Below are 23,924 nucleotides of genomic sequence, written 5' to 3'. Positions count from 1 at the left end.
TGGCCGTAGAGCAAAACAGTGACATTTTAAAAGCGTGGCGAGAGGGGCTCCAACCCATTGACCCTAACCCGGCCCCTGACCCGGCTCCCAACCCGGTCCCTAACCCAAAGACACTAACCCTATTCACTCAAAACCCTAAGCCTGAAGAGCGCCTCCCATTAGCCTTAGCCCTGAACCCTTCACCCTTCGCACTTCGCCCTGAACCCTTCGCCCTTCGCCCTTCACCCTTCGCCCTTCGCCCTTAGCCTTCGTCACTCGAAACCGCTCATCGAATCCGCTCATCGCACTGTTAATCTTCGTCACTCGCCCTTAGCCCTTCAGCCTTCTTCATCTTGTTAATCTTCATCTTCGTCTTCCGCTCATCGAATCCGCTCATCGCACTGTCTCCTACCTCGGCGACCTTATGGCCTCCTTCAGTTCAAAGATGTCCGTACTCTCTCTCTCTTTCATAAACCCTTCCTCACTTCAATTCTCTCTTTGATCGCCGTTTCGTTTACTAGCTTTTGATAATTAGGTTTTTCTTTACTTTCCTTCGTTTTCGATTGTTATTTGAAAGATGATTTACGTGTGCTTGTTGATCTGAGGAAGCTGTAGTTCCTGTTTGAGAATGACTTCTGCTTCACTCTCATCGTGCTCAATTCGCTTATCTCTCACTTGATTCCTTTTAACTTATTCTGTCGTTTTCGTGAGACTCGGTAGATTATTGGATTTCAGTATCCTGCTAGGCTTCTTTAATTATAGCTAATTAAGTGGCGAACATAGCCTCTGTGAATAAAATTTTTTACTTCAGAATTCGTTAGCAACTGGAATGTAGGTATTGATCATAGTTTTTACATAAAGGTTGAACGGTTTTTTTGTGTATGTGTGATCAAGTTAAAAGGATTGTGCAGAATAGTTAGGGTAAAATTTGCTATCGTAGATAGCAGTGAATCAAGTAATCGTGTTTTTAAGTTTCTCTAAATTGAAGCATAATGTGTTCTTTTGAATCTTTTCTTTCAGCTCAATGCAGAGAAGAGCCCTTTTCAGCAGACTTATGCGACTCAGGTGTGTTTGTTTGCTGCTTTCTTAAGCCACTGCTTCTTGAAAACGCTTTGTTTGTAGTTACTGGCTTGTTCTTGGTTGATTAACTCTGTTACTGGCTTACTGCTTGATTATTAATTGATACCCTCATTCTTGCTTGTTCTTAGTTGATTAACTCTGTTTCTGGAAGTGAAATCATGGATAAGATTACAGGGTTTTGTGTTTTTGTTGAAATTATTGATAAAAAATGGCTTTGCTATGCTGCTGCTGCTATTTTTGAATTTCTGGCTCTGTTGTTTTTTAATTTTTTTTTATTTATTGATTTCATGGTTTTTGTTGATTATTTGTTGCTGGTTTTGAATTTTTGTTGATGATTTATTTGATTTCTGGTTTTGTTGTGCAGCTGGTGTTTTTTATTGTGTTAATGAGAGCTGCTATTTTTTACTGTGATGTTGATTTATTGATTTCAGTTATGGATGATTATTTGTTGAATGATTATTTGATTTCTGGCTCTGCTGTGCTGCTGCTGCTCTGATTTAATAATAAAATATTTTGTATTATATATGCTTTCCACTCTAGTTCCAGTTGTCATCCCTATTTGACAATGGGAAAACCCAACTTTACCACCCCTAATTATATTAATGTATTCAATACACTTGTAACTTGACTCTAAATAATAAATTTTAATTACTCTATTTCTTAATTATTTGTCGCCGAGGTATGATCCACGTTTTCTCATAGGTTTCTTATGCATAATTACTTGAAAAGCTGTCACGTTGATCTGAATGTGTTCAAATTGGCTTACTTTTGGTTCGAAACATCTTATATATTGAAATAGCCTTCTGTCAAAAGTTTTGAAAGTATTAAAAAATGTTATTTCTCTCTAGTCTTTAGATAATTTATTGTGCCAAACATGCTAATATATTCTTCTTTTCATGTGCAATATTCAGGCTGCAACTAAAGTTCTTGGTCGACAGTTGGTAAGGCTTACGCAGCAGATTACTAACCTTCAAGGTAGTCGAGCTCAGATGAGAGGCATAGCAACTCACACACAGGTAAAGAACAAGCATTTAGAATAAGGAAAAGTTGTATGGACAAGTAAATTTAACCAGTTCTTGAACAAGTAAGGACAATTATGCTATTGTAATTATTTTATTTTGGCAAATGAACTTAAATACTTAATACTGAGGCAAGTTGAATGTTTAAATATGATTGTTCCATCCAATAGTTTGTAACTAGGTTATGTTAGAGCTGGAAGAAGTTTAAAAAAATGACTATACTTTTAGTATTCAACAGCACAAGATTAAACAAATACATGGGACAACTTGATTTTTTTTGGTACAACTTTATAAAGAACAAGCATTCAGAATAGGGGACCTGCTACCTATATGGATTATTTTCATATTGTATGTGTACAATTTTATAGTAGTAACATGGCAATTAAATAAGGAAATATAGATTGGAGGGAACCCTACCTATAGTTTATAGGCAACTCTTACCACTACTACTATATGTATTATGTTTTCTCATTTAATTTCAACTTCTCTTTTTGTATTTAGCACTTATTGCAATGAAGAGACCTAGTAGATCTAGAAATTGTGCTATGTTTAACTGTATATAGCATGCTGATAACTCTGATTCCAATCTTCTACTCTGGAGATCTAAGATCTGGTTGAACTTGACTGATTTTATTTAATGTGCATAGCTTGTGTGTTTATTTTTGGTTTTTCTTGTTGTCTTGACTGTTCGCCGGCCTTATTGTCTGATCTAATTTTTCTTCTGATCTGGTTGCTGGACGGCCTTTTGTTTGATAGAGTATCATATTATGGTGTAGCTCATATTTTTCTTGGCCCCTTTTTTCTTTGAAAATCGTAGCTCATATGTAATTTATGGTGTAGTTTGTGTAATACTGCAGTCTATTGTTTCCATGCTCTCACCAATAATTGATTGATCATACTCTCACCAATATTTCTTTTTGATTAATCTGGTTTAGCTCATTCTGTTTAGCTTGTTTAGTTCAACTAATTTAGTTTAGTTGAATTAGGTGGTTAATTAGAGAATCTGGACTATTACATGAATTGCAATGATTTCAGTTTGTGGAACTGGTTAAGTCTATGGATTCTGTTTGCTGCTTGCTTGAACCTGGGAAACAGCTATTTACTGCTGCTGTTTAATAAGTGTCGCTGCTTCGTGCCATGTGTTAGAGACCTAGTAGATCTAGAAATTGTGCTATGTTTAACTGTATATAGCATGCTGATAACTCTAATTCTGATCTTCTGCTGTGGAGATCTAAGATCTAGTTGAACTTGACTGATTTTATTTAATGTGTATAGCTTGTGTGTTTATTTTTCGTTTTTCTTGTTGTCTTGACTGTTCGCTGGCCTTATTGTCTGGTCTAATTTTTCTTCTGATCTGGTTACTGGACGGCCTTTTGTTTGATAGAGTATCATATTATGGTGTAGCTCATATTTTTCTTGGCCCCTTTTTTTCTTTGAAAACTGTAGCTCATATGTAATTTATGGTGTAGTTTGTGTAATACTTCAGTCTATTGTTTCCATGCTCTCACCAATAATTGATTGATCATGCTCTCACCAATATTAAAAGATGGATTTAGGCATTCTTTTCTTCCTCTTTCACACCCTGCAGGTTTTGATAGCTACTAAAATTAGATATTGGAGGTTTTATTCAATTAGATGCTAGGTTTTGACAAGTCCCCATGAGATGTAATGGCAAAAGAGAATTGATAGGCACACAGTTTCTTCTTGTTATCATGCTATATAAAAAACATATCTCAGTTGTGGTGGTTTGGTTTGGTTTTTGTTGTTTTCCATTGCAGGAATGCTATTGATTCCTCTATACTCAAGCAATGGTTGCATAACTTGCAAAGTGAGATTGGGATTCTAGTTGATGGCACCTTGGCTCTGAGACAAGTTCTAATTCAGGTAATTGCATCATCAGTGTTTAAAAAGTGGATATGATTTCTGATAATTAGGCCTTGTTAAGTGGTAACTTAAGTAACTGACTAACCTGTTAGTCTTCTAGTTTTATTCATGTTCTCAAATTAAAATCAACGAAACTAGTTGGACTCTTTTTGGTGTAAACAGGGTGTAGACATGTTTGGAAAGCTGACATTTATAAGCCAGTCTATGTTTCCATTTTCTTGTGTTAATTTTAGCAAGGGGCTATGAACTAGTATATGGTATCACTATTAGGATCTTTTGCTTCTTACCTTATGTTCTCAGGCATCCATCATTCCTCTTTTGCTTGTAATTTCTGTGCACTTGCACCTGATGCTGATTTGTTTCTTTATATATAATAAAGTAAACCGTGATTAGGTTCCAGGTATTGTATTTGCAAGAGGACCTGCTGTGACTGTGTTGATACTTCTGGAATCAGATGGTGAAACTTATGTTGTCCTTACTGAACAGGTTCTTAGATGTTGGATCCTTGCAGAGAGAACTATGTTTTTTTTCAAACATTTTAACTAGAGTTCCATATTATGCTTATTATTTTTTATTTATCAGGCAAGGGTTCCTACTGGAAGAATTATTTTGGAATTGCCGGCTAGAATGTTGGATGATGACAAGGGTGATTTTGTTGGCACTGCAGTTCGTGAGGCTTCTCTCTCTCTCTCTCTCTCTCTCTCTCTCTCTCTCTCTCTCTCTCTCTCTCTCTCTCTCTCTCTCTCTCTCTTTCTCTCCATGGCTTAGTTGTGCCTCTGACAGGTTGAAGAGGAGACTGGCATAAAGTTCAAACTTGAAGACATGGTTGATCTCACTACTTTCTTGGATTCTTCAACAGGATGCAGATTTTTTTCCTTACCGGTATACCTTAAGCATTCTGCATCAACCTTATTGCTTTATTGGTTTTGCAAATAAATAATTTTGTCGTTTGAAAAAAGAGCTAATAATGTAACTGCTTTATAGTTGTTCAATAATTTAGTTTGGTATTTTGAGCATAGTTTAGTTTCGTGTTACTCTACTTTTAGATTTGCATTTACCAATCAGTGAGCATTCAGTTCAATTTCTGGCTATCTGTGGTTCAATCTAACAGTATTTTATAGTAGAATGTGAACCTGGTTTAATTTGGAATTGTTAATACATGCATAAATTAGATTATTTCTTATAATATTTTTATATATATCGTTTTTGTTGGTTCAATTTGTTCTTGATATTTTGCTGCAGGCTAGTATTGGAATGGATAACTTGAACGCTTAATGCACAAAGTGGAGCAGTTTTAGGTTGATTTTGATCTTTTACTAAGTATTTAGGTTGATGATCATCTCTATTAGTGTAATTTGATATATTATGAGCAGTTCTAACTTGTATTGTTTCTGTATTTTTCTTCGGTTTTTAGTTTTGGAATTTGAACTTGAGATTTATTTTGTATTTGAGTAAATAGTTTTTTAATGTATAAAACAATTATAGTAAATATCTCACTAATTATTGTTTGATTTGTCTTGTAATAAAAATTGCATACGATATTCGTAGGTTTGGTAATAAAAAAGGATTAAAAATTTATATTGTGTAGCAATGAAGATCAAGTAACGAAAAGAAATTTCTTTCTCAATTGGTTCCAGGGTCATACCATTTTTAATGAAGGAGTTACGTAGCTTGGAAGTTAGGTAATTTTCTGCAGAATTCTGTTTTACAAATCATTGAACACAACCTCTTCCAAGTCCCATAACTCACTTATTAAAACATGGAAAATCCTGAAATTTAAATCACAAATACTAAACATACTTAATTTTCACCTCCAATTGGTTGCATCTCAATATCTATCCAGGATCAAAAGTTATAAACTCCAAAAGTTACTAATTTAAGAAAAGAGAATCTGGCTTTTTCTACATAATGCATCATCCTTCAAAAATTCATATCTTTAAAACTACAAGTCCAATTGTTCTGAAATTTTACGGCATTAAAATAATAGGAATAAAATTTTATTTAAAATTTGTTCCATTTCAAAATTCAAATTGCAGAATTTCCAATAGAGGAATCAAGTTGCTGCTGCGTTAAACGTTCTGCAGAAAAACCAGTTTTGACATCCATGATTCAAAAATTCACCATAAATCATAAACTTAATGAAAAAGTCTCAAATTCAGCAGTCCAGTTTCCTATATCCCCAAGCGCAATCCGGACTTGGTCCCACACAATTCCGATAATCACAGAAATAGTTATAGTTTTTCAAAGTTTCCGGCTTCCTTTAAAAATAATGCAGAAAATCAAGTTTTACATTTTAACTTTGAAAAATCATAACTAGTTCTATAATTAATTCAAACTTCTCAAAATTGAGTCCCAACAACAACTTTTATTATACATTACTCAGCCTTTGCTCTTATATCATTTCGATTATCGTTAAATAACTGATTCACTTCCAAAGTCACCTTTTAATTTCAAAAATCAGTTTTTCAGCAATCTATTTAGTATTCAAAATCCAACCCTTCAAAACCCCTCAAAACCAATTCCAAATCAACCACCAACCAAGTTCATTAACATTAAAATATACCAAATAACAACTCAACGGCAACAAATCCAACATAACCCATTAAAATTCAAAAATTCTCAAGAATTAGTCATCAAGCAATTCCCAATCCACATAATCAATCAATATCACAAATCAACAATTCCAAATCACAATCTCAACCATTCCAATCACAATTTTTAGCCACAATTCAATAATTACATAATCAATCAATTACTCACAGCTATTAAATCTATTTGCAGTTATTCAATAAACCTTGTAGGCATTCTTAAATTGAAATCGTTTTAAACCCCCTACCTCAATATCGAATTTCATAGAAACCGAAACCGAAGACTGAATTGTGGCGTGATGAGTGGTTGTGCTGCACCCAAAATGCAGCAGCTCCTTCATCCCTTATTCGCCAATGTTAGCAACACTCACAACAACTTTGACAGGGCAGCAGCAACGCGAGTTGGCCACGACAGTGAGCAAAACAATGAATTCATATTGGGTAGAGTAATAATTCTGGAAATTCAGGGGTGGAACAGGGGCTAAATTAAATTGGAACAAGAGTAAGGCTAATAAAATGGCAGTGGAATAAACAAGAACGTCAAGTGGAGGTTCAGAACAAGAATGTCTTACAAGAATTAGAAAGGAATAACAGAACAAGGAAGCACCGGCAGCAGCACGGACGATTATAGCAGCAACGAGGAAGACGGCCTTCTCCTCCACCTTGGTTCATGATTCCGGCGGCGGCAGTGGCAAGGAAAGCCTTCCCAACATGCGTTCTGCTTCGCCTCGCCATTCGCGTTTCTCTCTTGGCGACGCCGACTCCACGTCTCCTTTCCTCAACTCAGACATGATGGCGGCACAGCAGCGGTTCAGCAGCGACGATTCGACGACAACGAGGTTGGCTTCAACAGCGACTATGGAACGGCGACGAGGACGGAGCTTCCTCTCAGTCACTGCTCGCGTCTCCCTCTGGTCCGTGTACTCGACGGCGGCAGTCTCCTCCCTCCCCGATGACGATCCACTTCTCCTTCTTCTTCTCTGTTCCGTCACCCTCTCCCTCTGCTCTCCGTTTCCTTCTTTCTTCCCTTCTGTTTTCCCCCCTTAAGCTCCCCGTGCCCTTTCTTTCCTTTTCTGATTGTAGATTTAGGAATTTAGGTTATAAATTAGGAATTTGTGATATTAGGGTTAAAATTAGGATTTTATAAAAGAATATAGATAGATATGAATAGATATTTTGATAAAATTGAAGAGTAGAGTAATTTTAAAATTAAATATACTCTATTAAAAATATATAAGAACATTATTTATCAACATATTACTAAGTGAAATTAATTATTTTTAATTTAAATTATAAAATAAACATATTAATCACATTTTTATAAAATACAGTTTAAACTCAATACTAATTAGTTAAATTAAATGATATAACTTTTTATTATTTTTCTATCACCGAAACTTTAATTTCAATTTACAAAATACCTAATTATAATAAAATTACTTAAACTTAAAGTATTTATAAAAATCCATTTAATCATTCCTCATAAATTAATCTCTAAAAGTTCAAACTAATAAAATAAACCATAATTCATTCATATTAGAAATTACCTAAATTAAATTATATAATACTTTCTTTACTAAATTTTATTTCCAAAGCATTTGAAATAACCAATTATAAAAATTACATAAGAATATTAATCAACTTAAACTCCAAATATTAATAAAACTAATTTAATTACTATTAATTAATTAATTTATAAAATAAGATATCAAATTAATAAAATAAATCGTAATTTTTTTTTCAGGATAATAGTTACTTAAATTAAATTATACAATTCTTTGTTTTTATTTTTCAATTACTAAAATTATACAAAATATTCCATTATAATTAGATTACTTAAAAATATTAATTGATTCGAAATAAAACTATCTCCGAATCTATTTAATTATTTCTAACAAAATAATTTCTAAAATTATAAAGTTTAAAGTTAATAAGATAAAATCATAATTTATTTATAATTAGATTTTCAAAAATGCGGGATGTTACACTAAAGGTCAAACCAAAACGGTTCAAACAAGCTAGCTATGAGGAAAGAGTTGAAAATGATCCAAGGTATGTAGATGTGTTAGGTGACCTGTGCAAAGTAGGCATGGATTGGGTGTTGGATTCACAAGGACAACCACTCAAACTCAAAAGAGGTGATCTTAAACCTCAAGCAAAAGGATGGCATGACATAGTGAGGAGATCATTGATCTCTACTTCAAACAATTCCGAAGTAACAGTGAATAGAGCAATAATGATCCACTGCATAATGAAAGGAGGGGAGATCAACGTTAGAGAAATTATAGCCAAGAACATCATTGACATAGCTCAGAAGGTCAAACAGGACAGCTGGCTAGGATATCCTAGTACTATTCTGCGCTTATGTGAAGAAGCTAGAGTACCTCTCGAAGAATTTGAAGAAACTGACGTGGTATCTATTGGAAAGCCTCTTACCAAGGAGAGATTGGAATTTGTCACCACAACCCAATTGGAGAGACAACCTTTAGCAAGAAAAAAGAAAAGGAAAGAAGCAAGACAAGAGGAAGAGCCTCAAGAAATAGAAGAAACAAGTACCTTGAACATGAATCAACTCCAAGCCGCTTTGGAAGGAATCTCTGAGCAATATTCACAAATTCAAAGAAGCCAAGAGGAACAAGCTCAACAACAAAGGGACCTTTGGCAGGTAATGAATCAGCAAAGAGAAGTTCAAGTTCAATGGATGAGTCAGCAAAATGAATATCAAACACACATGATGAAACTACAACAAGAACAATATGCCAAGATGTATGAAGCCATCAACAATTCAACTGTGGAATATGAAAGATCCATAGAGAACGTAATACAGGAACAAGCTCAACTAAGGAAAGAGCAAGCTCAGCAAAGGGAGCTTCTCCATAGGCTGGATACTAGACATGATACATTTCACAAAGAGTTCAATGAAAGCAGAATGTTCAAGGAGGCCAGACATAGAGATAGAATTGACTATGATATATGCACCCAAGAAAAACTCAGCTACCTTTGTGGAGCACCCCCATTGCTCAACCCACAAATCAAAAGTTTTAATGAAGCGCGCAAGGTATTTGAAAAGCAGGAACTTGCAAGGGTGAGATTCAATACTGAGAGGCTAAAGAAGAAGATGATAAGCTCAGGAGTATGGAAAAGAGAAGAGGGGGACTCAACAACAAAACAACAAGGAGAAATAAGAAAGAAAAAGAAAGAAGATCCAAAGGGCAAAGGAAAGGGACATAAAGACTAAAGGTGGTGAAGTTCTTTTCTTTAGTACTTTAAATAAAGAAGATGTATGTCTGAAACATGGTATACCTTCTAAGTTGTTTTTCCTTTATGCATTCTCAATTATGTTGCTTATTCCATGTATCACTCACATGCTTGGAATGTTTGCTTGTCTTAAACACTTTTACTTGTCAATGGAATAAAAGATGTAGTTTGAACAAAGACAGAGAGAAATCTAACCTAGGAGAACAAGATTGTCTGATACAAAGTGTTAGTACATATATGCTTTCATTGTGAACAAATCAAGGGCTCAAGAAATCAAAAGGAGTTAAGATGCTTGCTTATACAAAACTAGTTAGTTAAGGGCCATAAGACTCAAGAAGACAGAAGCACAAAGATCCTTAACAATGAAGTAATACACAAAACTTTGAAGAGCAGAAAAAGAGAAATAAAGAAAACAAAGAACAAAGAATGAAAGGCTAGGCATCAATGACAAAATTTGGATATGTGTCTGTAGTGATTGATGTTGGGAGATATACTTGGGCTAGTAAATCTGAGGGGTGCTTCATCACCCGGTAACTTGAGTTAACTAACTTGGTCGATTGAAAACTCACATTCAAGAGTAGCTCTATAACAGAACATTTAGCAACCCAAAGAGGTGCTGGATACCACTATCCAAATAAAATTTCAATGTTATATGCCTGTGATTGAATGTGTTAAGGAGAGAGTCTTGAGTTAGTAAATCTTTAAGAGTGCTTCAACACTTAACAACTTAAACCAACTGGTTTGGGATTGTTGAATGAAAGCTTATGCTAAAGAGCCGCCTTAAGACAAGATTTTTAGCTCAATTGAAACAAAGGAAAAGTGAAAAAAAAAAGGGGAGAAAAGAGGAGTAGAGAAAAGAATAGCTTAAGAATTGTGTGCTAAGGTATGGAAAAAGAGTCTAGTGATATTAACCAATCTAGTATTGGAGCAAGCATTTCAACTAAGAATTTGGATTAGCCTTGATCAGTTGCACTAAACAGATGACTACACAATTGAGGATGACATATTTCATGGAAGAATTCTTCTCTGTTAAGACATTCAATTCTTGCATCTTAAACTCTTTTGTCAAATTATTTTATCTCTTGCTTGAGGACAAGCAATATTTTATGTTTGGTGTTGTGATGCATTCGCATATTTGCTATATTAGTAGTCAGTTTAGTTAGTTTTAGCTTGGTTCATTATCTTTGAAATAAGCAAGCATTTTTATGAGATTTACCTCCATGCATTAAAACACCAAGAACTAGGTAAATGTTGGCCAAATTCATGCAAATATTCAAGGAGTTTATAAACAAGTTAATGTGAATGATCCCCTTGAAATTATTGCATAAGATGGCAAGACTTTGAGGAAGTTTTTTTGGTTTATAATAGGTGAAGCAAAGAGCCCTGGAGCAAGAAGGCAATGGAGCAAGAAGCCTTGAGAATACATCAAGCTTGGCAAGGAGGCAGAGGACTTGCACGTTGCTAACTAGGGTTACTACTAGCGTGTTTGGTGATAACGCTAGCAGCCCTGGAGAGTGATTCTGGGAAGGGTTGCACGTTGCCAACTTGCACTACTACTTAAGTGCTTGGCAACAACGCCAAGAAGAAAAACTTGGCAAGAAGGATGAAGACTCAAGCACGTTGCCAACTTGGAGAAAGGGTGTGTGTTTGATGGTAACGCAGCAAGCAAATCTGGGGAGCAAGTCAGAAGTTCATGCACGTTGCCAATGCCAGAGTCCAAAGGCGTGTTTAGAGGCAACGCTGCAAGCAAGGCCTTGGAGAGAAGCAATTTCAAAGCCTCGAGCACGTTGCCAACCTAGAGATGGGGGGGTGTGTTTGAGGACAACGTCAAGACTTGGCCCAGGAAGGGGAGATGCACGTTGCCAACGCCAGGAACAAGAGGCGTGTTCCAAGGCAACGCAGCAAGCCTTGGATCTCCACCCATCGAGCACGTTGCCAACGCCAGCCTCCATTGGCGTGTTTCAAGGCAACGCTGAGCTAGAAGATTTTGTCCAGCTAGAGAATGAAGAGCTCGTTGCCAATGCCAAGATACATAGGCGTGTTCATTGGCAACACATCATACAAGCAAGCTAGGCAACCTTGAGAATGAAGAGCACGTTGCTAACTTAGATGATGATTCTTCAATTCAGGCACGTTGCCAACGTTGGAATGCACAAGCGTGCTCAATGACAACGCCAAGCAGCAAGCATGGAGCCTTGAGGAAGGTTCGAGTACGTTGTCAATGCCAAGTTCTATAGGCGTGTTCTGTGACAACGTAGCAAGCAAGAAAGCAACCCTGGGAAGTGATCCTGCACGTTGCCAACTCCAGGAAGAGTTGGAGTGTTTTGTGACAACGCCAAGCAAGGAAGCTATCCTGGAAGGAAGCCAGCACGTTGCCAACACTGAGTGCATGGGCGTTATCCAAGGCAACGCAGCAAGTAAAGCTTGGGGCCATAAGGAAGGCTCGAGCACGTTGCCAACGCCAAGCTCTATAGGCGTGTTCCAAGGCAACGTAACAAGCAAAGTTAAAGGCTAGAAGGCAGCCCTGGAGGGAAGCAACGAGCACGTTGCCAACGTGCCAACAAGGGGGCGTGTTCAGCAACAACGCCAGCCCCATGTCTCAGCCCTGGGAGGTTTGGCACGTTGCCAACTTGGAAGAGAGGGGTGTGTTCAGCAACAACTTCAACAAACTTGGCAGCCCGACCTTACCTTCTTTGAGGAAGCATAACTTGAGATAGGAAAATCCAATTGAGATGATTCTAAGTGCATTAGAAAGAAGACATTCTAAGCTTTCCAATGATGTATGATAGTCCATATTGAAGTAGAGGATTGACACTCAAATTCTGGGCAACATTAAGCATGAAAGTAGAGTCAAGAAGAAGAAAACCAAGTTGTTAGCAACAACTTGAGCTAACAACGCCCAAGTATTAAAGCCCACTCCCAGGAAAATACCATGCACGTTGCCAACATGCATTAAGGCTAGCGTTATTGGCAAAAACGCTAAGCCATTGGGCCAGGAACATTATGAACAAGCTCCTTCTCCCCTGTTTAGCAACACTTCTTCCATTGAGCCAGGAATTCAACAAAGAGAAAGCCCACATTGTTAGCCCAAATTAAAGATCTATGAAGGAGTTTTAGGAGTAGTATAAATAGAGAAGAGTTTGATACTTGGAGGGATTTTTTTTTACTTTTTGCTTTTGAACTTGTTTTGAGACTTTTGACACTTAGATTTTTTTCTATTACACTAGTAATTTCTATTATCTACTTTTTCTCACCGGTTTTCTATTTTGTTTTTCTTGCAACTTTGAAGTACAGTTTTAAGAACTTCTTCTTCTTCTCCTTCATTCTTCTCAAAACCTAGTTTAATTTTCATCTATTGCAATTGTTGTTGAAATTGGAGCTATGATTCACTAAACCCCACTTTCATTAGGGGGAAGAGCTCTGCTTGTTTGAATGAATTGATAACTCTTCTCCTCCTTCTTAATTCAAGTGGTTAATCCAAGAGGAAACTCTTGTTTTTCAAAGATTCAATCACCATCGAGAGAGGGATTAATCTATATGAATTATGTGGTGAATTTGAGAAAGGAGTCACATAATTCAGTTTAGAGTTCATCCTTTCATGATTTCCTTGATCAATACACTTTGGTTGGTATGTGAGATGTAACCTTCCTTAGTTGAGATTCTGGAAGTTGTGTGGCTTTTGGATTAGAAATTGAACTTCATCTCTTCTCATGAACAATTAGATCACGAGAGTGGAAATTGGTTGTGTTGAGAGAAATTGAGTTACCAAGAGATTGGGACTCAATTACCCACAATTTGCCATGGATCTATACCCATGATTGAGAAGGAATTGATCACCATCAATTCATGAGAATTTGCATCTCTGATCCCTAATGATCCTTTCCATCATTAACTCTTATTTCTTTTGCTCTTTAGTTGTTTGAATACCCATTACCCAAGTCCCTTCTACATTCTTGCAATTTATTATTCTTGTCATTTAGATTCTGTTTCTCTATTTCTTGCTATTTACTCTTATGTTCTTTGAATTTCTGCAACCTTTACTTTCTTGCAATTTATTTTCCATGTCATTTAAGTTTCTTGCACTTTTAAGTTTTAGTTACTCACTTTCATTTTCTTTCTCTATTCTAGCTCTTTAAATTCCTTGCCATTTAAATTCTTGCAATTACGTTCAAAAATCAAATCTCATGAATTCAAAACCATGTTTGCTTGACTAAATCTACCATTTAACTAAAGTTTCTTAATCTACCAATCTCCGTGGGATCGACCTCACTCTTAGTGAGTTTTACTACTTGATACAATCCGATATACTTGCCGGTAATTACGTGAATTCTTAATTTTCGCGAATCAGTCAGCATAGGTACAGTTCTCACTAACCGATGTATGCGTCATATCCTCTATAAGCAAACTCTTCCTTACAGGTGGCGGCATTCCAGCCGTGTATGAAATCATATTCTCTGTAAGCAATCCTTGCCTTATAGGTGCGGCATTCTAGCCGTGTATGAATTAATATCCTCTGCAAGTGATCCCAGGTTATCAGTTGCAGGTACAGCTCTCAATAGCTGTGTAACACTGGAAAACGTTCTGTGGTCGTACCACTATCTATCTGACTGCCTTCACCCAGCAGATCATTACATAATCATTCTCATTATCATCATTCATCATCATTCTCATTATTCATCATCATTTTCACATTCTTATGTAGTACCTCTTTCTTTCTCTGTTCAATCATACTGTACAAACTTTACATCTTTCACTTTTACAATATTCTGGCTCAAACCATTTCTCTTTATCATATTATTCTTTTCTCTTTGTATCTCTTTACTTTACTCTGGTTACTCTGTGCTCTGTGTTACTTTATTCTGCTCTGATTTCTCTGTTTAACATGTGTATTTAAAGCTTATGTAAATTTCGGTATGAATAGTTAGCATGTCTCAGGTATAGGTTCATTAAGTCTATAATGAAACAGTTTAACTTTTCATATAACACCTAACCCTAGTCGCAACTCAAGTACTAACTAAGTTGCCCTAGTTCATTCACTAGTCTCTGTCTGTTTTTCTGTCATTAAAATTTTACAGACTTTTTCTTTGGTTTTTATCTTTTCTTTAACTTTTTATCTTTTCTTTATCTTTGCCTCACTATCATGTTATTACCACTCCCTAAGTGTTTTATGAAGGTAATTATGAGATTCTGCACTTAAAGTTGTCTTTCTAAAGCTTTTACAGAAAACTACCTTTTCCGCATTATTTTATTATTTTTAATTAAATATTATTATTTAATATTTTATTATTATTTATTATCTTAATATTAAATTTTTGAAAATTAACTTACCTTTTACTTTTAACCTTTAAAATTCACTTTTTACCACCTGTAAATTTTAATATTTCTACTTTTACCACCCTAACTTCCAGAAATTACCATATAACCCCTTAAACACCAAAAATTTTACTCCCTTGCCCTTTCTAAGATCTAAAAGGTGTTCTTCAATGTTCTTCACCACACTCAAAGTGTTCTTCGTGTTCTTCGTATATTCTTCAAGTTCTTTCTCTGTTTTTACCCGTTTTTCAGTCTTTTCAGCAACCGATTTTTACCAAAATTCAAAATAAATTTCCAGCCACTAAAACCCCATCTTTTCTACATGATTTTAACATAAATTGAACCTCAATTTAAGCTCTAAGGTTTTGTTTCCCAGCAGCCACAAGAACACACATTCATAGCTTGAATTTCATCAAATTTCATCAAAATTTCACCAAAATTTCAACAAGAATTACTCATACAAACAATCAATTTCAAGCACAGCCAAACCATATCATAATCACACAACTCAAACACAATCAATCAAGATTAAATTCGTCAATCCCTACCTGGTTTTGCTGCTCCTAATTCGGTTAAACTTTCAGGTGGTCCTTAAGCACTTTTTCCTCCTAAATCACATCAAGAACAACTTTAAATCCAAAAACTCTCAACTGACCAAATCTTACTCAGTATGTTAGGAAGAGATATCTCACCTTAGACTTGCTGGAAATTCACGTTTCTTGGCCCTTAAGTCAGGTTAAGCATGATTCCTAAGGAAGAACATCAAGAAAACACATGTTTTGCATGGTTTTCCTTGAAAACCGAATTGAAATGGGAGGGATACAGCCATCTCACCTTATTTCCATCCTTGATAAGTTACATGGTTATTTAGAGGAAGAAGAGAGGATCATTTTGGTGAAATCGGAGTTTTGATTTGAGTTTTAGTTCAGAAGAAATCAAGCTTTGAAGATTAAGTGTTCATGAAAGTTTCTCTCTTTTCTCTCTTGTTATTTTCGGCCAAAATGATGAAATGAGACAGCCTTGGAGGTCATGGGGGTGTAAGGTGAGTTATGATTGGTTGGCTTGGAGGTGGATTAAAATAATATTAAAATATCTCTGGTGTACAACTACTAAAACTAGGTGTATCGGAACACTCGTAAAAACATCACTAAAAATTATTTTCTGAGCTACTAGCATAAATGACACTAGTAACATATTTATTATGAGAATAGAACATGTATAATGAGGCCTTAGCATTGCTAAAGTCATCAGAGAGTGCCGGTGCTAAGCTGCACCAGTAAACTGTGAATCCGGTTAAACCGATTTTCTGGTTTTAACTAAAACAGACAAGGTAACCTTATAATATCATTCAAGAAGCTTCTAATACTAATATAATGATAATATTCTCCTATTATCTCTCTTCTCTCATGAATCGAGTCCAGTTCGTCAAACTGAGACTATTTACAAAAAACAGAATCAAAACTCTTAACCGATACGGTTCAAAATTTGGGTTTTTCGTGACTACGTTATCGAGCGTGTCTCAGAAAAGGTTCTATATCAAAGATGACATAATGACAATGAGGATTGAGATACTTGATGATATATTAGAGGTTCTCCCCTTACTAATCTTCCGGAGGATTCCGTGCCTTCGGAAAAGATCTCGCATACTCGAAAATCAGGGTTGTTACAATATATATATATATATATATATATATATATATATATATATATATATATATATATATTATTTTATTTAGTATTAGTAGTCTACTGATAGTGTATTTTAGTATAAAGATATCAACTAGAATTATTAATTTAGTTTAAAGAGATAAAAAATTAAATTTGTTATTGCTCAGAAAAATTTTACTATATATAAAATAATGTGTTTATTAGTTTCTATTTCATTGTGAAAATTATCTAGATGATAATACTAATAATATATCATAGTGTTATTATTATTAATGTATTAATCGTATTTTAATGTTCATTATTTATATATTTAAAATTATATTTAAAAATTATTTATTTAGTTTCATAATAAATGGTATTTTTAAATTTGAATAATTTATTTATTAATTTATACTTATTATACCTTATATTCAATAATTTATTTATAAAAACTATTAATATAATGAATAAAGAAATAATTAAAAAATATTGTTTAATGAATAATGACAAATAAATCTCTAACCAATTTGAATTTAGGGACAATTAGATTCCTGTCTATTTCTAAACCTGACATGTCAACTTTTCTATTTAGAGTTGACGGAAAAACACCCACAAGAACCTCATTGTTTCACGAAAATAGAAGACAAGGACCGAAGTGAATTGTTTTTATCTTAAGAGATCGTGTTGTCATTTCGAAAATTGGATAAGAACTAATTTTTTTTGGTGACTGGATAAGAACTAATTTGATAGTTCACTCTATATTTTATCACAATCTTAAAGGTAACGTTATCATTAAAAAAAAATGTAATGTAATGAATAAAAGTAGGCTCAAAACCTAATTAGGGTACTTCTATTAATTAGTTAATTTACTATAAATAGATATAAAACTTGTTTGAGTATTATTAAGTTGTTAGAATTTTTTTAATAATTTTTTTATTTTTGAGCATATTTGATAAAATTTTATTTGTCAAAATATATACATTAAAAAATAAAATATCTTTTTTCTAAAAGATACAATTTATATATTTTTATTAAATTTTTTTGCTTAAAAAAATTATTATTAACATAATAAGTAAAAAATATTTTTATGTTATTCTATCCAAATATAATTATTAAATAAAAAATTTTACATAAAATATTCAAATATAAAATTATTTTATTTTTCTAAAAACTTTTTTAAAAAATTATATAACAATTTTTTTTATAAAAACTCATCCATAATATAAATAGGGTTAATGACAAATTCAGTACCCAAAAGATTCAGCCGCAGATAAATTGTTATTCACAAAATAATCCTTGAATAGTTTAAAAATATGACAAAAAAATCCAATAAACATTATATTTTTTATGTAATAAAAAACTTTTATATTTAGCAAATGACCTATTCATTAGATCTAAATTTTTGTGACAAGATTTGAATGAATATTTAAAATGTGCATAAAAAAATCGAACAAAATTTGATTTCTAGATTTTTTTTATTTTAAAAAAATTATAGTCATTTATAATAAAGTTTTTTTAAAAGAATTTACTTCACAAAAATTATCAAATTTTAAAAATAAAAATATTTTATTTTTTAATAATAATTATAAAAATTTATATCAAAGTTTGATTTCAGAAATCGTTCTATAAAATATATATTTAATATCTAATTTTTGGTTATATTTTTAATTTTTTTGATAATTTATTAACATCTTTTAAAATTAATTTTGAGAATACCATCTTAATAGTTTACCTATTAATAATAAATTTTACTGTTATGCGACTAGTGTTGACCTTCTTCAGCACCATAGCATACATCATCTTCCTTCTTCCATTCTCATACCCAGGCTGTAACAAAAATGGGCGCTTTGAGAGTGTTGATGAAGAGGTCTCTATCCACCTCCAAACCCTACCTCTCTCCCAATCACCCGTTGCTCACCTTCGCCACACTGCATCAATACCACAACCGCAGAAATCTTATTCTCCACCATTCTGCTTCTGACTTCGTTAAGCTTCACAAACTCTCTGCCACTGATTCCGGTAACAAGTTTTCAGCTAAAGTTTCTAAACTGAAATAATTTATTTGAATTTTCTATTCTTTCCGGTTTTTCCTTTGTTATGCATTTCTCAAGTTTTTCAGCTTTTGTTATAGGGATTGTGAAGGTTAGCTTGGATAGACCTGGTGCTAAAAATGCTATAGGGAAAGAGATGCTGCGAGGATTAACTCATGCCTTTGAATTTATTAATCAGGAATCAAATGTTAATGTTGCCATGATCTGCAGTTCAGTCCCTGGCGTATTTTGTGCTGGGGCAGATTTAAAGGTTAATCAATAATAGGGGTGGAGTGTTTGACACGTTTGTTTTTTTATGCAAATTTTCCTTTCCACGGTGCCTATATAAAAGAAATTAATAGTATTCATGATTTTAATTGGATTCTTGCTGGTGTAGATTTAGTTTTATACTTTCTTATGATGTTAGAGGTCAGCTGTGTGTTTGTTTACAAGCATCCTGGTTATTTGATTTCAGGAGCGCAGAAACATGAGTCAATCAGAGGTTAAGGTTTTTGTGAATTCTCTTCGCTCCGCTTTCTTATATTTAGAGGTTAGTGTGAATCACTCTGTTATTTACATTCTAAATTTATCAACTTTCTATTCTAATTGAATGGTAAGACCTTGGCTCCATTATGTGAAGGTTTTGGGTTTACTGGTTTAGGGTTAGGTTAATTCGCCGGGTGCTACGATCTTTTCCCTCAGATTCTTTGGCGGTGCCACTTATAATTTTTAGCATTGTGGTAAAAGAGAGATTTCTAGATGTACTCTACAATGTTTTTTTTGTCTCTGTATTCCCAACTTTGACAGTGCTCCTTGAAAATTGAATGTTGAATTGAGTCGAATATTTTTTTCTCTATTCAGGAGGTTTGCATACCTACTATTGCTGTTATTGAAGGAGTTGCACTTGGGGGTGGACTTGAAATGGCCCTGGCATGTGATATTAGAATATGTGGTAACTAGATATGCAGTACCTTGCAAATTGGATCTAGTTATTTTTAGGATCATTTGGATGCTTTGAATGTGATGCGAATATTTGATTTGTTCCTACTCATCTCTTCTGTCACGATATAGGGGAAAATGCTCTGATGGGTTTGCCCGAAACTGGACTCGCCATAATCCCTGGGTAAGTTGTATACTAGATGAACTTTGCATATGTATTTTCTTTTGATGCCTCCTATTTCAACAGTGTATCTCTTGCTTTTGTTTATGAGCATTAAATATGACTGGCATAGAATACTTTACATCTTTGCAATGATTGCTTCTCGTGGAATCCTGTCATGCACAGGGCAGGTGGAACACAACGACTACCTAGATTGGTTGGAAACGCAATAGCAAAGGAGATTATATATACTGGTCGAAAGATTAATGGCAAAGAGGCTCTGTCCTTAGGTGTGTTGATTACTATTTTTTCCCCTTTCTCTAATTAATAATATCTTAAATGGTATAAGCTCGCCATCTGTTTAACTTGGCAATTTTAACTTAAAGAACATCCAAGACATTTTAATTGCAGCCTTATTCTTAGCCATCTCTTGTTGTCCTTGAAGAAAGCAACGAGAAAGGCCACCATTGTTGTGCAACTTTTATACGAATGCATGTACTAAATCTTCGTCACCTGAAAAATACATACACTTTTCCCTCCAAAATCTATGTACCACACCTCTACTTGCTGTTTTATAATATTATCGATAATAAGTTGTGACAACTAGCAAATGCATAAGCATCCTTTGGTTGGTACAGGTCTTGTAAATTACTTTGTTCCTGCTGGTGAAGCCTACTCAAAGGCACTCGCAGTTGCTCGGGAAATCAATGCGAAGGTATAACTATAAGGAAGGTTCCTGTTTTGTTAGTCACAGGGTTTTCATTTCTTCTTTCGAAGTTGATCTGTCGAGAAAAGGAAAAGTATTGTTAAATAGTGCGTAGCTGTAGGTTTTACCTTGTTCAGCTGCATGCAAGTGATGTGGTGCAATTGACCCGTGCAATCGTTCATATCCGGAGCATATTTGTAGTTGAACATGTTTCACTTTAAAGAAATTTTACGAGATTGAATGGCTTCTGTAGTATAAATTAAAATCACCTTAGTTGTAAAATTACCGCAATGTTGGTGGCAGTTAGTTCTTATTCACTTGCAATGAATTTTCCACAGGGTCCAGTAGCTATAAGGATGGCTAAAAGAGCTATCAGTGAGGGGGTTGATACTGATATGAGATCAGGTTTGGCCTTGGAAGAAGATTGCTATGATCAGGTGCTGAATACAAAAGATAGATTGGAAGGCTTGGCTGCGTTTGCTGAGAAGCGGAAACCAAAGTATACTGGAGAGTGAAAGTACCAAAGTAGTGGCTTATCTTTGTCTTTGTCGCTACAGAGGAATGTCTGTCATTCTGTGATTAGAGTAATCTATCTATAGCCTTGTGACTATATTGCTGGGGACTGTCGCATTCCCAAACAACAGAAAAAATGTATCTAAAATAATGCACATTGAAACACTACATTCCCTATGAAGCAATAATATTCATCCTTCATTTTTTTTATCTATCTATCAAAAAAAAATCGGAACCTTCTGCTTATAAACATGAGAGGCTAAAGGCTCTCCAAGTGATAGGGCATTTTCGTCATCTTAGAGCTGAGGGGTAGAATGGTAATATTGTCATATTCAAGGATTTAAATACTAGAAGAATTGTGTCATGTCAGTCTTGGACGTCAAAAAGACCAAGAGTCCGTCTCAAAAACAGTATGGAAGGGGAACAATTCATAAGACCCATTGGGGACAACAAAAAGCCCAATAAAACTTTTCAAATTCAATGGAAGGCATAATTTTTATTAATTTTTGAATTTTTAGTCATTTAATTTTAATTTGTTTTGCTATTAGAATTTGTTGGAAGATTTGATTTACTTCTAATTTACTTAGTAATATTTTTAGGAATTTTAAATTTAAATCAAATATGATCTAATCTAATAAGATCAAATCTGATTTAAATTAGTTATCATATCTTTAGAATTTTAAAATTTAAATCAAATCTAAGATCAAATTTAATTTAAATTAGTTATCTTATCTTATCTTTTAGCTAGTTTGTTAGGGGTCTATTTAAACACCTTTGGTGATACAATTTACACAACTTTCATGAATAAAATTTTCTTAGTGCCTTATGCACATTTTTTTAGTATGATTAAATGAGGTGAGTGATTTGCTTAGCTTGTTTCATAGAGAAAATTGAGTGATTCAGTTTTCATCCCTCTGATCTAGGTTGTCAAGGACACATTCTTTGAAGGTCTAGTAGGGAGTTCCTTTCGGTGACCTAGGTTGCTAAGAACATGTTTCTTAAAGGTCTAGTAGGAAAAAAATCCATTTATCTATCCTTTTATGTTTTCGCTATGTCTCTTTATGCCAATAAATTCCTCTTCTTGATGCCATTCTTTTCTTGCCCCCTTCCATTGGGATTTTAATGCTTCGAATTTATTAAAGTCATTAATAATTTTTTTATCATCTGATATCAGTTTCAGGTCGTAGGTAAATTCTTATTTATCTACACGTTCCATGGGTCTTGTTTAGCCTCTTTGTTTTTTTTTTTTCTCTTTAATTTCTGCAAATTCACCTTAGAGTCCCCAAAATAGACAAAAAAAAAAGTCGAAAAAAAAAATGATTGCGTATTATGATAGTGATGATAAAGGAATATCATATGGGAAAAAGGGTTCTCGGTTGCAAATCTCTGCATTCAAAGGGAGGAATGATCCTGAAGCGTATTTCAGATAGGAAAGGAAGGTAGAATCGATTTTTGCAAATTGCATCCTTTCAGAGGAAAAGAAAGTTCAACTGGTACAAGCCAATTTTTCCGATGCTGCCGGTATATGGTGGACTGAATTAGAAAGATCTAGAAGACAGTATGGAAAGAGCCCAATTTGCAGCTGGAAGAAGATGAAAAAAATTACGAGGAGCCAGTTTGTGCCATCCTGATACCACATGAGGAATCGAGTTGTGCCATCATCATACCACAATGAATTTTTCGAAAAATTTTGTAAGTTACAACAAGGTTCACAATCAGTGATGGAGTACCACAAGGAGTTTCTATATTTGATGGACATGGCTAATATTAAAAGGAGTCCTGAGGTTCTTATGGACCGATTTTTGTTTGGATTACTAATAGAAGACCAAACGTGGTTTCGGATTTTTCACAAAATAGATTTTCGTTGTAAGTATAGCTCCAAACCAACAATTGATCTTAATCAAAATTTAATCCAAGATATTGTCACAATTCAAATAAAATTAACCGATAGTATTTAGGCTTAGTTTGGTAAAGCTTTTATTTTTCAAAAGTAGCTTATAAAAGCTAACTTTTAAAAGATGACTTTTTAAAAGTTGTAGCATTTATGTTTGGTAAATCAAATTAAAAATTGCTTTTAATAATCACAAGTAACAACAATTATATTTGGTAAAATAGCTTTTAAAATTTAAAAATACTATAATAGACATAAATGCAAGCATTAAATTTAAAAGTTAGTTAACATATGAGGTTATATTAGACTTTTTAATTTTGAAAAAGCACAAGCCAACTTTGAAAAGCTCTATCTTAGGTACTTTCAAAAGTATCCCGATCTTTTAAAAGCTGCAAGCACAAGCACATGATCTTTTTTATTTACCAAACACAAAATGAGGAGCTTGAGCTTTTAAAAAGCACAAGCACCTCTTCGAAAAGCTTTACCAAACCAAGCCTTAGACTCCCGGGTAGTTCTCCCTAGGAACTAATGCCGATGAGCGCATACAATTTTGGTTGTGAGAACAAAGGGGGTTTCAATGATTGAAAGCAAATAAAATAAAGGAATTAAAGAACGATTCAAAATTGCAATTAATAAAGCAATGAATGAATAAAAGAACTGTGTATGTAATATAAACAAGTAATGCTATAAAGTGAGGAAAAATGGTTCAAAACATAAATGAAACCTTGACTTGGGATGAGTTATGGAATCCCTTCCTTGCCATAACCACAACTATGATAAATATGATGGATTAATCCCACTAAGTCAACCCTTAACATTGAAGGATAGGTCAAGTGAACATAATTGTCATTAATCCACAAATCCTATTTAACTTACCAAATTGATTGGTAAAAAGCTAGCGTTAGTGAAAACAATAA

At 34.2% G+C, this 23,924-nt stretch overlaps 1 protein-coding gene across 1 annotated transcript; it reads left to right on the top strand.

The window, feature by feature from the left end:
* Nucleotides 1–18,493: 18,493 nt before the first annotated feature.
* LOC112722296 (probable enoyl-CoA hydratase 2, mitochondrial) lies at nucleotides 18,494–21,326 on the top strand. The gene is made up of 8 exons (XM_025773281.3): nucleotides 18,494–18,787; nucleotides 18,900–19,069; nucleotides 19,274–19,348; nucleotides 19,660–19,750; nucleotides 19,870–19,921; nucleotides 20,084–20,187; nucleotides 20,536–20,612; nucleotides 20,942–21,326. Exons 1-8 carry the CDS (start codon nucleotides 18,607–18,609, stop codon nucleotides 21,116–21,118), a joined length of 927 nt encoding a protein of 308 aa, XP_025629066.1. The 5' UTR covers nucleotides 18,494–18,606; the 3' UTR covers nucleotides 21,119–21,326.
* Nucleotides 21,327–23,924: the final 2,598 nt, after the last annotated feature.

The sequence above is a fragment of the Arachis hypogaea genome, chromosome 11 (assembly GCF_003086295.3).
Source record: "Arachis hypogaea cultivar Tifrunner chromosome 11, arahy.Tifrunner.gnm2.J5K5, whole genome shotgun sequence".
Classification (NCBI taxonomy): domain Eukaryota; kingdom Viridiplantae; phylum Streptophyta; class Magnoliopsida; order Fabales; family Fabaceae; genus Arachis; species Arachis hypogaea.
Note: the sequence above shows the minus strand (reverse complement) of the source record. Positions and strands in the feature narration are given on the sequence as shown.